Raw genomic sequence first — 16,078 nt, forward strand, 5'->3', positions numbered from 1 at the left:
AGATTTGTTGCAGAATGAAAGGGAGACAGCCCAGTAATGAATATATGTCCCTGGTGATTTTCGCAAAGTATGATATAACACAATTAATCCTACTAGTTAAACCATATCTCCTTAGGCAAGCTAAACAAAGTGAAGGACCTCACAGCACTTTATATTAAGGATCAGATTTGAGGCCAGCAGCTATAGAAAATATCTGTTTGTAGATAAGACTTGTCCAGGAAAGTCTTCAGGTCAGCTAAGAAATTTAAAGAATAAGCCAAGGAGAGAGTCATCTTTCATTCCTTGTGTATGCCCCCCTGACACACAATGGTGGGGACAGACTGAGAATCTGCAGAATATGTTCTTAAACTACTGGACAATTGGAGGTTCCAGAAGTCACAGATTTATTTTGTTTTTTAAAATAAAGCATTTGGAATTCCTTAATTAGACTTCAGTCTCACTGCTGGGGAAGATTTCTGAAGGCTCTTGTCTTCATTTTCAGGATTCCATGTTTTTTTGTCCTACATAGGTGTCTAGTTTCTATAATGAAGAATGAGTTTCTAAAGGTGAAGCTGCTTCTGCCAATATTAATCTTGGAATCGAAGACCTTTTAAAAATGTTGGTCTTTGCCAGTATCTGTTTTGTTTGATCATACAGCACAAATACAATCTCTTAAAAATCTGGGTTTCATAAATTTCATGGTGCCACAGTCCTGCCAAAGCCTAGGTTCAGGTTCTGAGACTGGGAAGAGGTATTGGCATGAAGAAATGAATTGTCCAACCACCAGATGAGTTTCACACAAGTGGCCAGCCTCGCATAGCTCCAGCTGTCTTTATGCATCAAAACAAGCATGTTTTTCCATACTAACAAACAAGTTTTTCCCATCCTCCAATGTTAACCTCTGACAAAAACAAATATGTCAAATATGTCTTCTTCCAATTTTCACACCAAAAACATCTTTAAACCCCAAACAACACTTATCATTTTGCTAGCTTGGCCAAATATCAAGCTAGGTACATCTTGTCTTTACAAAACTAAAAGGTGGTAAACAGGCATACACTTTCAAGAATAATAATATTGTTCAAAATTTACAAAAGCATGTTTACAAAAACAGAGGTGAATTGCCCCCGATCCTGTCGGCACTGAATCAGGAGAGTTCCCAGGGTCTGGAATAACAGCTGGCATTCCCAAAGAAGAAACCCGAGAAGCATCCATTCCCAAAGTATTTTAGGGGAACATAGTCAAGAAAAAAATGGGTTTCCAGTACTGATCACATCTGTCCCATGTGTGATGGACAAAGTGATACTAAAAACCACCAAAAGAATAGTCAACATTACGAGAAAAAGAGGGTGTAGGCCCTGCAGTCCCAGCAACATTCTGTGCTGGCCCCAAGTCCACGGGTTGTTGCCTAGTAAGACTGTCCCTGTGGGCTTTGCCTCATCTGGAGACCCACTGGACAAGAATTCATATGCTGGTCTGAAACTAGGCTGCATGGCTCCCAACAACATGGTTTTCTCCACTCAGTAAAACACACATTCACAAATCTGAGTATTTGATCAAGGTAATTCAACATGTCTTTCTTCATGTTCTCAGTCGTATCATTTAAGAGAGAAGATAACAAGATATAGTATTTATGAGCCTCAGATGGAGTCATTTCCATGTGTGGCACCTGTATAAATCTAAGGTGGTACAGGTCATTATGAGGTGGTGTTCTTTTCATACAGTATATTAGACCTGTTTTTCATGATTACTCTCTACTATTATAGTTTCCAGGTTATTCAGAAATGTTGACATGAACACAAGATAATTTTTTTTAATTACTAAAGATATGACACATTTTCAATTATCAGTTGTCTTAGTAACTTACTTTTCACTTTTTTATAGACAATTAGAATTTCAGAAGCATTTTCAATAGTTTGCATATCTTGTCTGTTGTTAATAGGGAGGACAGGTATCATTTTGATACCTTTGTTTCCTTCCTTTGAACACTTTTAGTACAAGAATTTCTAGAAAAATTGGGCTGGAGAGATCACCCAGTAGTTGAGTGCTTAATTTACCATCATGAAGACCAGAATTTAGATCCTAGCACCTGGGAAATAAGCAAACAGTGTTACTCTAAGGGACAATGAGACGAGAACATCTGAGGCTTGGTCACTTTCCACTAGCCAAGAAAACACAGCTCTAGATTCAGGGAGAGACCCTGCTTGGGAGAAGTAAGTGGAGTGTGGTAGAAGAAAATACCAGAAGCCTGCTTCTGGCTTTCACCTGCACACATAGGCATAGAAAACACATGAACACACACTCACACGGACATACACATAAATAAATATGTAAATGATTCATTAAAAGATAATTACTGAAAAAATGTATGAGTAACAACATTTGAGGAAACTCTACATTATTTTATACTAATTAACATTGGCACCGACAGTTTACAATACTTTTCAAGAGTCTTCACCAATTTTTTTTTAAATTAAAAAAAAAAATTTTAAACAAATTAGTGCTAGTCATTCTTGGAGCATGGTGTTATTTATTGTGGGTTTTATTTACATTTCTCTTTTGGTTAAGGAGAATGAATATGGAAATTTTGGTATCATGAGTTTCCTGTATAAGAATAATTATGCAAGTCATTTGTTTTCTGAATGGATTTTAAAGAATTTTTCTGTGGTGATATTTTATTTGTGCTTTAATGAATAAAGCTTGCTTTTTTTTAAAATTTATTTTACAACACCATTCAGTTCAACATAATAGCCACAGATTCCCCTGTTCTCCCCCTCTCGCCCCCCTCCCCCTCCACCACCCCCCAGCCCACCCCCCATTCCCACCTCCTCCAGAACAAGATCTCCCCGAGGACCGGGATCGACCTGGTAGACTCAGTGCAGGCAGGTCCAGTGCACCCCTCCCAGACCGAGCCAAGTGTCCCTGCATAAGTCCCAGGATTCAAACAGCCAACTCATGCAATGAGCCCAGGACCCGGCACCAACGCACAGCTGCCTCCCAAACAGATCAAGCCAAATGACTGTCTCACCCATTCAGGATGCCTGATCCAGTTGGGGGCCCCTTGGCCTTTGGTTCATAGATCCTGTGCTTCCATTCATTTGGTTATTTGTCCCTGTGCTTTATCCAACCTTGGCTTCAACAATTCTTGCTCATATAAACCCTCTTCTTTCTCACTAATTAGACTCCCAGTGCTCCACCAGGGGCCCAGCCGTGGATGTCTGTATCCAGATTCCTCAGTACTTGGATGGGGTTTATGGCACAACTATCAGGGTGTCTGGCCATCCCATCACCAGAGTAGGTCAGTTCCTGCCGTCTCTCGACCATTGCCAGCAGTCTTTTGCGGGGGTATCTTTGTGGATCTCTGTGGGCCTCCCTAGCTCTCTGCTTCCTCCCCTTCTCATGTGGTCTTCATTTACCATGCTCTCCTATTCCTTGTTCTCCCACTCTTTTCTTGATCCAGCTAGGATCTCCCACTCTCTTTCCCTGGACCGTTGCTCTTCATTGTTCCCACTCATGACCAGGCAGTTCATGTAGATCTCATCCATTTCTCCGTGTCTTTTTTGGGGTCCTGTTTTCCAGGTAGCCTCACTGGTGATGAGAGAAGCAGTCCAGTCATCCTTGTTCCACATCTGGCATCTTCCTATGAGTGAGTACATACCATATTTGTCTTTCTGAGTCTGGGTTACCTCACTCAGGATGATTTTTTTATAGATCCATCCATTTGCCTGCAAACCTCATGATGTCATTGTTTTTCTCTGCTGAGTAGTATTCCATTGTGTATATGTGCCACGATTTATTTAACCATTCTTCAGTTGAAGGGCATCTAGGTTGTTTCCAGGTTTTGGCTATTACAAACAATGCTGATATGAACATAGCTGAGCAAGTGCTCTTGTGGTATGATTGAGCATTTCTTGGGTATATGCCCAAAAGTGGTATAGCTGGATCTTGGGGGAGATTGATTCCCAATTTTCTAAGAAAGCGCCATATTGATTTCCAAAAGTGGTTGTACAAACTTGCATTCCCACCAGAAGTGGAGGAGAGTTCCCCTAATTCCACATCCTCTCAGGCATAAAGTGTCTTCAGTGTTTTTGATCTTAGCCACTCTGACAGGCATAAGGTGGTATCTCAGAGTTGTTTTGATTTGCATTTCCCAGATGATTAGGGATGTTGAGCAATTCCTTAAATGTCTTTCAGCCATTTGGGTTTCCTCTGTTGAGAATTCTCTGTTTAGTTCTAAAGCCCATTTCTCAATTGGGCTGTTGGTCGTTTTGTTGTCTAATTTCTTGAGTTCCATATATATTCTGGATATCAGTCCTCTGTCACATGTGGGGTTGGTGAAGATCTTTTCCCTTTCTGTAGGGTGTCGCTTTGCCTTGTTGACCGTATCCTTTGCTCTACAAAAGCTTCTCAGTTTCAAGAGGTCCCATTGATTGATTGTTTCTCTCAGTGTCTGTGCTACTGGTGTTATATTTAGGAAGTGATCCCCTATGCCAATGCGTTCAAGACTACTTCCTACTTTCTCTTCTAGCAGGTTCAGAGTAGCTGGATTTATGTTGAGGTCTTTGATCCACTTGGACTTAAGTTTTGTGCAGGGTGACAGATATGGATCTATTTGCAGCCTTCTACACGTTGATATCCAGTTATGCCAGCACCATTTGTTGAAGATGCTTTCTTTTTTCCATTGTACACTTTTGGCTTCTTTGTCAAAAATTATATGTTCATAGGTGTGTGGGTTAATGTCAGGGTCTTCAATTTGATTCCATTGGTCCACAGGTCGGTTTTTATGCCAATACCAAGCTGTTTTTATTACTGTAGCTCTATAGTAGAGCTTGAAGTCAGGGATTGTGATGTCTCCAGAAGTTGTTTTATTGTACAGGTTTCTTTTAGCTATCCTGTGTTTTTTGTTTTTCCATATGAAGTTGAGTATTATTCTTTCCAGGTCTGTGAAGAATTGTGTTGGTATTTTGATGGGGATTGCATTGAATCTGTAGATTGCTTTTGGTAAGATTGCCATTTTTACTATGTTAACCCTGCCTATCCATGAGCATGGGAGATCTTTCCATTTTCTGACATCTTTTTCAATTTCTTTTTTCAGGGACTTAAAGTTCTTGTGATATAGGTCCTTCACTTGCTTGGTTAGTGTTACCCCAAGGTATTTTATGTCATTTTTGGCTATTGTAAAGGGTGATGTATCTCTAATTGCCTTCTCAGCTTCTTTCTCCATTGTATATAGGAGGACTACTGATTTTTTTTGAGTTGATCTTGTATCCTGCTATGTTGCTGAAGGTGTTTATAAGCTTTATCAATTCCTGAGTGGAATCTTTGGTGTCACTCAAGTATACTATCATGTCATCTGCAAATAGGAAAAGCTTGACTTCTTCCTTTCCAATTTGTATCCCCTTAATCTCCTTATGTTGTCTTATTGCTCTGGCTAGAACTTCAAGTACTATATTGAATAAGTATGGGGAGAGTGGACAGCCTTGCCTCGTTCCTGATTTTAGTGCTTTGAGTTTCTCTCCATTTTATTTGGTGTTGGCTGTTGGTTTGCTATATATTGCCTTTATTATGTTTAGGTATGTTCCCTGTATTCCTGATCGCTCCAAGACTTTTTTCATGAAGGGGTGTTGGATTTTGTCAAATGCCTTTTCTGCATCTAGTGAGATGATCATGTGTTTTTTTTTCTTTGAGTTTGTTTATATGGTGTATTACATTGATGGACTTTCGTATGTTGAACCACCCTTGCATCCCTGGGATGAAGCCTACTTGATCATGGTGTCATGGTGTATAATTGTTCTGATGTGTTCTTGGAGTCTGTTTGCCAGTATTTTATTGAGTATTTTTGCATCAATGTTCATGAGGGAGATCGGTCTGTAGTTCTCTTTCTTTGTTGCATCCTTGTTTGGTTTAGGAATCAGGGTAATTGTAGCCTCATAGAAGGAGATTGGTAATGTTCCTTCTGTTTCTATTATGTGGAACAATTTAGAGAGTATTGGTATTAACTCTTCTTTGAAGATCTGGTAGAATTCTGCGCTGAAACCATCTGGTCCTGGGCTTTTTTTGGTTGGGAGACTTTTAATGACTGTTTCTATTTCCTTAGGGTTATTGGGCTATTTAAATAGTTTATCTGGTCTTGATTTAACTTAGGTATGTGGTACCTATCCAGAAAAATGTCCATTTCTTTTATGTTTTACAGTTTTGTGGAGTAGAGGTTTTTGAAATACCTGATAATTCTGTGGATTTCTTCAATGTCTGTTGTTATGTCCCCCTTTTCATTTCTGATTTTGTTGATTTGGATTCTCTCTCTCTGTCTTTTGGTTAGTTTGGATAAAGGCTTGTCTATCTTGTTGATTTTCTCAAAGAACCAACTCTTTGTTTCATTAATTTTTGGTATTATTCTCTTAGTTTCTAATTTATTAATTTCACCTCTCACTTTGACAATTTCCTGGCGTCTATTCTTCCCGGGAGACTTTGCTTCTTCTTGTTCTAGAGATTTCAGGTGTGCTGTTAAGTCACTAGTGTGGGATTTCTCCAACTTCATTATGTGGGCATTTAGTGCTATGAATTTCCCTCTTAGCACTGCTTTCATAGTGTCCCATAAGTTTTGTATGTGGTGTCTTCATTTTCATTGATCACTAGGAAGTCTTTAATTTCTTTTTTTATTTCTTCCTTAACCCATTGGTGATTCAGTTGAGCATTATTCAGTTTCCATGAGATTTTAGGATTTCTGTAGTTTTTGTTGTTGTTGAAATCTAACTTTAAACCATGGTGGTCTGATAGAACATAGGAGGTTATTCTAATTGTTTTGTATCTGTTGAGATTTGCTTTGTGGCCAAGTATGTGGTCGATTTTAGAGAAAGTTCCATGGGGTGCTGAGAAGAAGGTATATTCTTTCTTGTTAGGATGGAATGTTCTGTAGATATCTATTAGGTCCAATTGGGTCATGACATCAGTTAAGTCCTTTATTTCTCTGTTAAGTTTCAATTTGGGAGATCTGTCCAGTGGTGAAAGTGTGGTGTTGAGATCTCACACTATTAATGTGTGGGGTTTTATATGTGGTTTAAGCTTTAATAATGTTTCTTTTACATGTGTGGGTGCCCTTGTGTTTGGGGCATATATGTTCAGAATTGAAACTTCATCTTGGTGGATCTTTCCTGTGATGAGTATGTAATGCCCTTCTTGATCTCTTTTGATTGATTTTAGTTTGAAGTCTATTTTGTTGGATAGCAGGATGGCTACCCCTGCTTTTTTCTTAAGACTATTTGATTGGAAAGTCTTTTCCCAGCCTTTTATTCTTAGGTAGTGTCTGTCTTTGAATTTGAGATGTGTTTCTTGTATGCAGCAGAAAGATGGGTCCTGCTTTTGTATCCATTCTGTAAGTCTATGTCTTTTTATAGGTGAATTAAGTCCGTTGATATTAAGGGATATTAATGACCAGTGATTCTTCATCCCTGTTATTTTTGGTGGTAGTGTGTGTGCACTTCTCTTCTTTGGGGTTTACTATTGTGGCTTTATCTATTGCCTGTGTTTTTGAGTGTGTATCAGACTTCCTTCGGTTGGAATTTTCCTTCTAGTGCTTTCTGTAGGGCTGGGTTTGTGGATAGGTATTGTTTAAATCTGGCTTTGTCTTCGAATGTCTTGTTCCTTCCGTCTATGATGATTGAAAGTTTTTTTTTTTTTAATATTTATTTATTATGTATACAATGTTCTGCCTGCATGCATCCCTGCAGGCCAGAAGAGGGCACCAGATCTCATTACAGATGGTTGGGAGCCACCATGTGGTTGCTGGGAATAGAACTCAGGACCTTTGCAAGAGCAGCCAGTGCTCTTAACCTCTGAGCCATCCCTCCAGCCCCCGATGATTGAAAGTTTTGCTGGGTATATTAGTCTGGGCTGACATCCATGGTCTCTTAGTGTCTGCATTACATCTGTCCAGGTCCTTCTGGCTTTCAAAGTCTCCATTGAGAAGTCGGGTGTTATTCTGATGGGTTTACCTTTATAGGTCACTTGGCCTTTTTCCTTGGCTGCTCTTAATATTCTTTCTTTATTCTGTACATTTAGCTGTTTAATTATTATGTGTCGAGGGGACTTTTTTGGGGGGTCTAGACTGTTTGGTGTTCTATAGGCTTCTTGTATCTTCATAGGCAATTCCTTCCTTAAGTTGGGAAAGTTTTCTTCTATAATTTTGTTGAATATATTTTCTGTGCCTTTGAGTTGGTATTCTTCACCTTCTTCTATCCCTATAATTCATAGGTTTGGTCTTTTCATGGTGTCCCAAATTTCTTGGACATTTTGGTTCATGACTTTGTTGGCTTTAGTGTTTCCTTCGACTGATGAAACTATTTCTTTTTCTGTATCTTCAATGCCAGAAATCCTTTCTTCCACCTCTTGCATTCTGTTGGTTATACTTGCATCTGACGTTCCCGATCTTTTACTCAGGTTTTCTATTTCCAGCATTCCCTCTGTTTGTGTCTTCTTTATTTTTTCAATTTCCCTTTTTAGTTCTTGGACTGTTTCCTTTGTTTGTTTCATTGCTTTTTCATGATTTTCTTTCAGTGCATTATTGTTTTCTTCCAGGACTTTATTGTTTTCTTGGAGGGCTTTTTTGTTTTCTTCTAATTTGTTTGCCCTTTCCTCTAGTTGTTTACAGCGTTCTTCCAATTTTCTTGTCTTTTCCTCTACACAAGCCTCTACTTTCTTCATGACGTTACTCATTAGGCTACTTTCTTCTGTTTCTTCCAATTTTTGGTGTTCAGGTCTAGATGTTGGAGGCAGGCTAGGTTCTGGTGATGCTGTATTGCTCTTCATTTTGTTGTATGTACTTCTGCCTTGACGTCTGCCCATCTCCTTGTGGTTCCTTCTTGGTCTTATCAGTGTACTTGTTTCAGAAAGAGCTGACAGATTCAGAAAGACTCTCTCTCTTGTCCAAAAGGGAGTTCTCTTGTCCAACTCTGGTCCAGAGGGGAAGTCAGGGGCAGGATGGGAGCTGGGGGCTGGTCTCTAAGTCTCAGGAAGTGGCTGGGGTCTCGGGCAGATAGGCGTGGGGGCAGGGCATGGAGATTGCAGGGGCTGCCGAGGGGCTTGGAAAAGGGGATCCCTCCTGGTGGTGCTAGAAGGGGACCTGCCCAGTGTCCAGAACCTGGGGCCGAGTTGGGCGGGTCTTCCCGGAGTGGCTGGTGCCCAGGGATGGGGTCTGGGTTGGACCCGGATACTCACCTCTGGTCCAGAAGGGAAGTCAGGGGCAGGATGGGAGCTGGGGGCCGGTCTCTAAGTCTCAGGAAGTGGCTGGGGTCTCGGGCAGATGGGCGTGGGGGCAGGGCGTGGAGATTGCAAGGGCTGCTGGGGGGCTTGGAAAAGGAGATCCCTCCTGGTGGGGCTAGAAGGGGACCTGCCTGGTGGCCAGAACCTGGGGCCGAGTTGGGCAGGTCTTCCCGGAGTGGCTGGTGCCCAGGGATGGGGTTGGGGTTGGACCCGTATACTCACCTCTGGTCCAGAGTGGAAGTCGGGGGCAGGATGCCTTCCTATTCTTATTCTCTCAGCCTTTAACCCCAATTTCTGGCTCCGTGTTTTTTACTTAATAAGACCATTTAGAAATTTGTCCACATTTTTGTTAATTTATTACTTCAGTTTTTAAAATTACCCCATATTAACTCATCAGATCTGTAAATTGCAAACGCTTTTATCCATTTTGTAGGCTGTCTCCTTGCCTATTACTGTCCCCTGAGCTATGCAAATGTTTTTACTTAATTATAATCATATTTATCAAATTTTAACTTTTCTTGCCTAGAATTTCTAGTTTTTTTATTACAAATCTTCCTTTTCAATCAAATATGGATCATTTTCTCTAATTTTTTTTTTTTTTGCAGTAGATGGAGTGTAGAGGGAGCAGATGGGGGAGGTTTTCTTCAGTGAGCACAAAGTTACAGTTAGAAGGATTAAGTTTGTTCTTTGAGTGTAGCGTGTTGTAGCTGAGCCATCAAGATGTAACTGTGCACTTCAACATATCTGGAGAGTGGTTCCTTTAAAGATATTTTTGAGTTTTAATTGTGTGTATAGGTGTAGGTATATATGTATGTGAGTGCAGGTACCCTCAGAGTTCAGAAGAGGATATTAAATCCTGTGGAACTGGAGTTTCAGGCAGCCCTGAGCTACCCAATGTGGATTTGGGGAATCAGGTCACCTGGAAGAGCACCAAAGCTGTTAACCATTGATCCATCCTCAAGCTCCACACAGTGGGTTGTGAACATTCAAGAACACAGAAATGATAAATTGAGGTGAAAAATATAATAAATAATCTGTTTTTTTCTCTTTATATGGCTTATACATATATGTGAACCTCATACTGCATTTCATAAATATTTGTACTGTGTGTCAATTAAAATAAGATTCATTTAGGAAGAAATGCCCATATACTTAGCAAGGCCACCCCCATACACAAAAGTGAATGGTCCTTTCCCAGCAGTCATCAGCTGTCAGTGGTTTCTCAGGAAGGGGTTGGGACTTGTGAGCCTTTCCCCCTTCCATGCTGCAATGTTGACTGGCTTGATCTTGCACAGGAATTAGGAGAAGAACAGCAGCTGCCCAAATGTCCAGGTAAGAAGTGGTCTTGTCATGTCCAGAAGACACTGTTTTACCTTGGACATCCCTGACCTTTGACTCCTACCATCCTTCCATCCCCACTTACCATTCATCTTTCAACTTATTGCCACAAACTGGTGGAACCAATTGGAAATAATTGTAATATGGGCTACTTTTGCAGAGATACTCCATCTAGTATATGGGCAACACTGAGTGGACTCTGTGGATTTAAAACAAAGAAAAGAGACCCTAAAATTGGGTGTGGAGGGAAGTGTAAGAATGTAGCAAGTAGATGTGGAAGGTGTTAGAGGATAAATAGGTGAATATGACCAAAATATATTATGTATATATATAAAATATACAAAGAATTAATAAAATATATATTTTTAAAAGAAAAAAAAGAAATGCAAAGTGGATTACCAATTAAATCCATGACCACCCCTCCTGTTCTTCCTGGGTGTTTCAATGATTTATGTTTTTTTTATATTAAAATTAAAACGCGAAGATGGCGGAGACAAGCAGACACAGGTAGGCCTGTGGCAGCGGCCCGCGGAGGTAGACGGGTCCGGCGGCAGTGGCTGACAGGGACATTTATGCCCGGCGGCAGCTGGCGGAGACATTCAAGCCCAGCGGCGGCCCACAGAGGTGGACAGGCCCTGTGGCGGAGATAAGCAGATGGAGGTGGACGGGCCTGGCGCCGGCGGCCGACAGAGACATTCAGAAGTAGATAGGCCATGTGGCGGAGACAGGCAGACGCAGGTCGGCGACTCGTGGAGGTGGAAGGGCCCTGTGGCAGCGGCCAACAGGGACATACAGGCCCAGCGGCAACCAGCAGAGACATACAGGCCCAGTGGCATTTCGCAGAGGTGGATGGGCCCGGCAGCAGTGACGAGCAGAGGTAGGTAGGCCCGCGGTGGCAGCTGGCAGAGACATACAGGCCGGTTGGCCGCCTGCAGGGGCAGACGGACCCAGCGGCAGCTGACAGGGACATACAGGCCCAGCGGCAGAGACAAGTGGACGCAGGTGGGTCTGTGGTGGCGGGCCACAGGGGTGGACAGGCCCGGGGACGGAGAGGGGCGGACGCAGCTTGGAACGGTGTCGCCCCTGGCCCCAACACCTGGGGAAGAGGTTATCTCCGTGGGTCGGAACCAGGGTGAGTCTGGGCACTCCGTCTGGGGACAACCCAGGGCCCAACTGCTGATCCTGTGAAACCCAACAACTTGGAGGTGTTGGTGAGACTACCCTGTTCAGATGAAACCCATCTGGGAGAGGATTCAGATGCCTACAGTTTGAAGTCTGAAGAAACCAGATCAGCTGAGGAGTTGACAAATGAACAAAACGTGACCTGGGAACACAGAAGAAGGCGCTACCCAGCCACTAAACCAGATCACCAGAATCATAAGTATATAATTCACCAACTGAAATCAGCTGTCCCTGAAGAAACAGCCCAATAGCATCAATTTAACCAAGAACCCCTACTAAACCAAGACTAAAAATTAGAACAAGAGAGGCACTCTCAGACACAGACACCACCTGTACCGCACAAAGGAAAAGATGAGTAGACGCCAGTGCAAAAATACAGGCAACAACCTAAAGACCTATATGGCAACACCAGAACCTAGTGATTCTACACCTGCAAGACCTAAACATACCATGACAGAAGAAACAGAAGAGATCAACCCTAAAAATGACTTTAAGAAGATGATAGAGGCCCTTAAAGAAGAAATAAAACATTCCCTCAATGAGGAAATAAAAACTTTCCTTAAAGAGGAAATGAAAAACTCTCTTAAAGAGGAAATAAAAATTTCCCTTAAAGAGGAAGTGAAAAACTCCATTAAAGAGGAAATAAAAAACTCCCTTAGAAGCAAGTGCGGCGTCCGGCACGGTGACTCGAGAGGTCCAACTAATGAGAAAGAAAGAACAAGAGAGGAAAGGGGAGAATTCTGCTGCCACCATGCAGAGAAGTATTATGTCATTTTTCCAACACACAAAAGAGGGTAAAGCAAAGAAGCCCGAGAAGGAGACGGCCAACAGCATCAGAGAGAAGGAGCCCCCTCCAAAGGTGGCATTGAAGGAGAGGAATGGAGTGGTGCCTGGGAGTGATTCTCCAGTGAAGAGACCAGGAAGGAAGGCAGCCCAGGTCCTAAGCAGCGAAGGGGAGGAGGAAGATGACGCTCCTGGCACCCCCAAAGTCCAGAAGTCCGTTTCAGACTCCAAACAGAGCTCTCCTCCCAGCCCTGACACATATCCTGAGAACAGTCCTTCCTTCTCAGAAAGAAGCAGCCCCTCCATGGACATCTCCCCATCAGGATTTCCGAAGCGTGGCACTGCTCGGAAGCAGCTCCCGAAACGGACAATTGAGGACACTGTGGAGGAGCAGAATGAGGACAAAGACAGAGCAGCCAAGAAAAGGAAGAAGAAAGAAGAAGCACAGACCCCAACAGAAAGCCTCACAGAGGCTGAAGATGTAAAACGGAAGGAAGAAAAGGAGGGGGGCCAGCCCATAGTCCCCCCTGAGCCTGCAAAGTCCCCTGAGTCAGTACCTCTGACAAAGACAGAGAACGTTCCAGTGTGTAAGGCTGGTGTGAAACAGGAGCCTCAAGAAGAGGAGCAGAGCAAGCCTCCTGCCAGAGGTGGCAAGACACTCAGCAGCTTCTTCAGCCCCCGGAAGCCAGCAGTGAAAGCTGAAGTGAAACAAGAAGAGTCAGGTACTCCAAGGAAGGAAGAGACCAAGGGAACCCTGGATCCAACAAATTACAATCCTTCCAAGAGTAACTACCATCCCATTGATGATGCCTGCTGGAAACATGGCCAGAAGGTTCCCTTTCTTGCTGTGGCCCGGACATTTGAGAAGATAGAGTTTTCTGCTCGGCTCAAGATGGTGGAGACACTGAGCAACCTGCTGTGCTCCGTGGTGGCCCTGTCACCTCCAGACCTGCTCCCTGTCCTCTACCTCAGCCTCAGCCGCCTCGGGCCACCTCAGCAGGGACTAGAGCTGGGTGTTGGTGATGGTGTCCTCCTCAAGGCAGTTGCCCAGGCCACAGGTCGTCAGCTGGAGTCCGTCCGGGCTGAGGTAGCAGAGAAGGGTGATGTGGGGCTGGTGGTCGAGAACAGCCGCAGCACTCAGAGACTCTTGCTGCCCCCACCTCCACTCACCACCTCCGGGGTCTTTACCAAATTCTGTGACATTGCCCGGCTCACTGGCAGTGCTTCCATGGCCAAGAAGATGGACATCATCAAGGGCCTTTTTGTGGCCTGCCGCCACTTGGAAGCCCGGTTCATTGCCAGGTCCCTAAGTGGACGGCTGCGCCTTGGGCTGGCTGAGCAGTCAGTCTTGGCTGCACTTGCCCAGGCTGTGAGCCTCACACCCCCTGGCCAAGAATTTCCCCCAGCTGTTGTGGATGCTGGGAAGGGCAAGACAGCAGAGGCCAGAAAGATGTGGTTGGAAGAACAAAGCATGATCTTGAAGCAGACCTTCTGTGAGGTGCCTGACCTGGATCGAATCATCCCTGTTCTGCTGGAACATGGCCTGGAACGTCTCCCAGAGCACTGCAGGCTAAGCCCAGGGGTCCCTCTTAAACCAATGCTGGCCCATCCCACTCGGGGTGTCAGTGAGGTACTGAAACGCTTTGAGGAGGTGGACTTCACCTGCGAGTACAAATATGATGGGCAGCAGGCACAGATCCACGTTCTGGAAAGTGGAGAGGTGAAGATCTTCAGCAGGAACCAGGAAGACAACACAGGAAAGTACCCTGACATTATCAGCCGCATCCCCAAAATTAAACTCCCCTCAGTCACATCTTTCATCCTGGACACTGAGGCTGTGGCCTGGGACCGGGAAAAGAAGCAGATCCAGCCATTCCAAGTGCTCACCACACGAAAGCGCAAGGAAGTTGATGCATCGGAGATACAGGTGCAGGTGTGTCTGTGTGCCTTTGATCTCATCTACCTCAACGGAGAGTCCCTGACTCGCCAACCCTTGTCTCGACGGCGGCAGCTGCTCCGGGAAAACTTTGTGGAGACAGAGGGTGAGTTTGTCTTCGCCACCTCCCTGGACACCAAGGACATTGAGCAGATCGCTGAGTTCTTGGAGCAGTCGGTGAAGGACTCCTGTGAAGGGCTGATGGTGAAACCCTGGATGTTGATGCCACCTATGAGATCGCCAAGAGGTCACACAACTGGCTCAAGCTGAAGAAGGACTACCTTGACGGTGTGGGCGACACTTTGGACCTTGTAGTGATTGGTGCCTACCTGGGCCGGGGGAAACGTGCCGGCCGGTATGGGGGCTTCCTGTTGGCTGCCTATGATGAGGAGAGTGAAGAACTGCAGGCCATATGCAAGCTGGGGACTGGATTCAGCGATGAAGAGCTGGAGGAGAATCACCAGAGCCTACAGGCCCTGGTCTTGCCGACCCCACGCCCCTATGTGAGGATTGATGGAGCAGTGGCCCCAGACTACTGGCTGGACCCAAGCGTCGTGTGGGTAGTGAAGTGTGCAGATCTCTCCCTGTCCCCTGTCTACTCTGCTGCACGGGGCCTGGTGGACAAAGAGAAAGGGATCTCCCTTCGTTTCCCTCGGTTTGTTCGCGTCCGTGAAGACAAGCAACCAGAGCAGGCCACCACCAGTGACCAGGTGGCCTGTTTGTACCGGAAGCAGAGTCAGATTCAGAACCAGCAAAGCTCAGACATGGACTCCGACTTTGAGGACTGCTATTAAACCTCTAGCCTCCTGGGCCTGGGGCAGAGGTTGAGGGAACCTGGGTACTGTTACCTGGTGGTGTTGACTGGTGTGTGTAGGGACATAGGGGTGGGATACTGGGGCTGGGATGCTTCATTTTCTTCAATAAATGACTACTAAACGTCTAAAAAAAAAAAAAAAAAAAAAAAACTCCCTTAAAGAAATGGAAGAAAAAACGAACAAAAAATGGGAAGAAATCAAATCAAGCCAAGAAAAAGCAATTAAACAGATGAAAGAAACATTCCAAGATCTGAAAAATGAATTTGAGACAATAAAGAAAACACATGCTGAGGGAATGCTGGAAATAGAAATCCTGACTAAACAAACAGGAACTACAGAAACAAGCATAACTAACCGATTGCAAGAGATGGAACAGAGAATCTCTGACACTGAAGACACGATAGAGAAAATAGATTCGTCAGTCAAAGAAAACACTAAAGACAAAAAAGTCGTAACACAAAACGTCCAGGAAATTTGGGACACCATGAAAAGACCAAACCTAAGAATAATAGGGATAGAAGAAGGAGAAGAATACCAACTAAAAGGCACAGAAAATATATTCAACAAAATCATAGAAGAAAACTTTCCTAACCTAAAGAAAGAAATACCTATGAAGATACAAGAAGCTTACAGAACACCGAATAGGCTGGATCCAAAAAAAAAAGTCCCCTCGACACATAATAATCAAAACACTAAACACACAGAACAAAGAAAAATATTAAGAGCCGCAAAGGAAAAAGACCAAGTAACATATAAAGGTAAACCCATCAGAATAACACCAGACTAC

The 16,078-nt window shown here is 43.8% G+C and overlaps 1 protein-coding gene across 1 annotated transcript; it reads left to right on the forward strand.

Annotated features, from left to right (window-relative positions):
- Positions 1–12,422: 12,422 nt before the first annotated feature.
- Positions 12,423–15,411, forward strand: LOC114689303 (DNA ligase 1-like). The gene is given in 2 exon segments (XM_037201847.1): positions 12,423–14,681; positions 14,684–15,411. Coding segments are annotated over 2 exon segments (2,808 nt in total). The 5' UTR covers positions 12,423–12,460; the 3' UTR covers positions 15,271–15,411.
- Positions 15,412–16,078: the final 667 nt, after the last annotated feature.

The sequence above is a fragment of the Peromyscus leucopus genome, unplaced genomic scaffold (genome assembly GCF_004664715.2).
Source record: "Peromyscus leucopus breed LL Stock unplaced genomic scaffold, UCI_PerLeu_2.1 scaffold_1644, whole genome shotgun sequence".
Taxonomy (NCBI): domain Eukaryota; kingdom Metazoa; phylum Chordata; class Mammalia; order Rodentia; family Cricetidae; genus Peromyscus; species Peromyscus leucopus.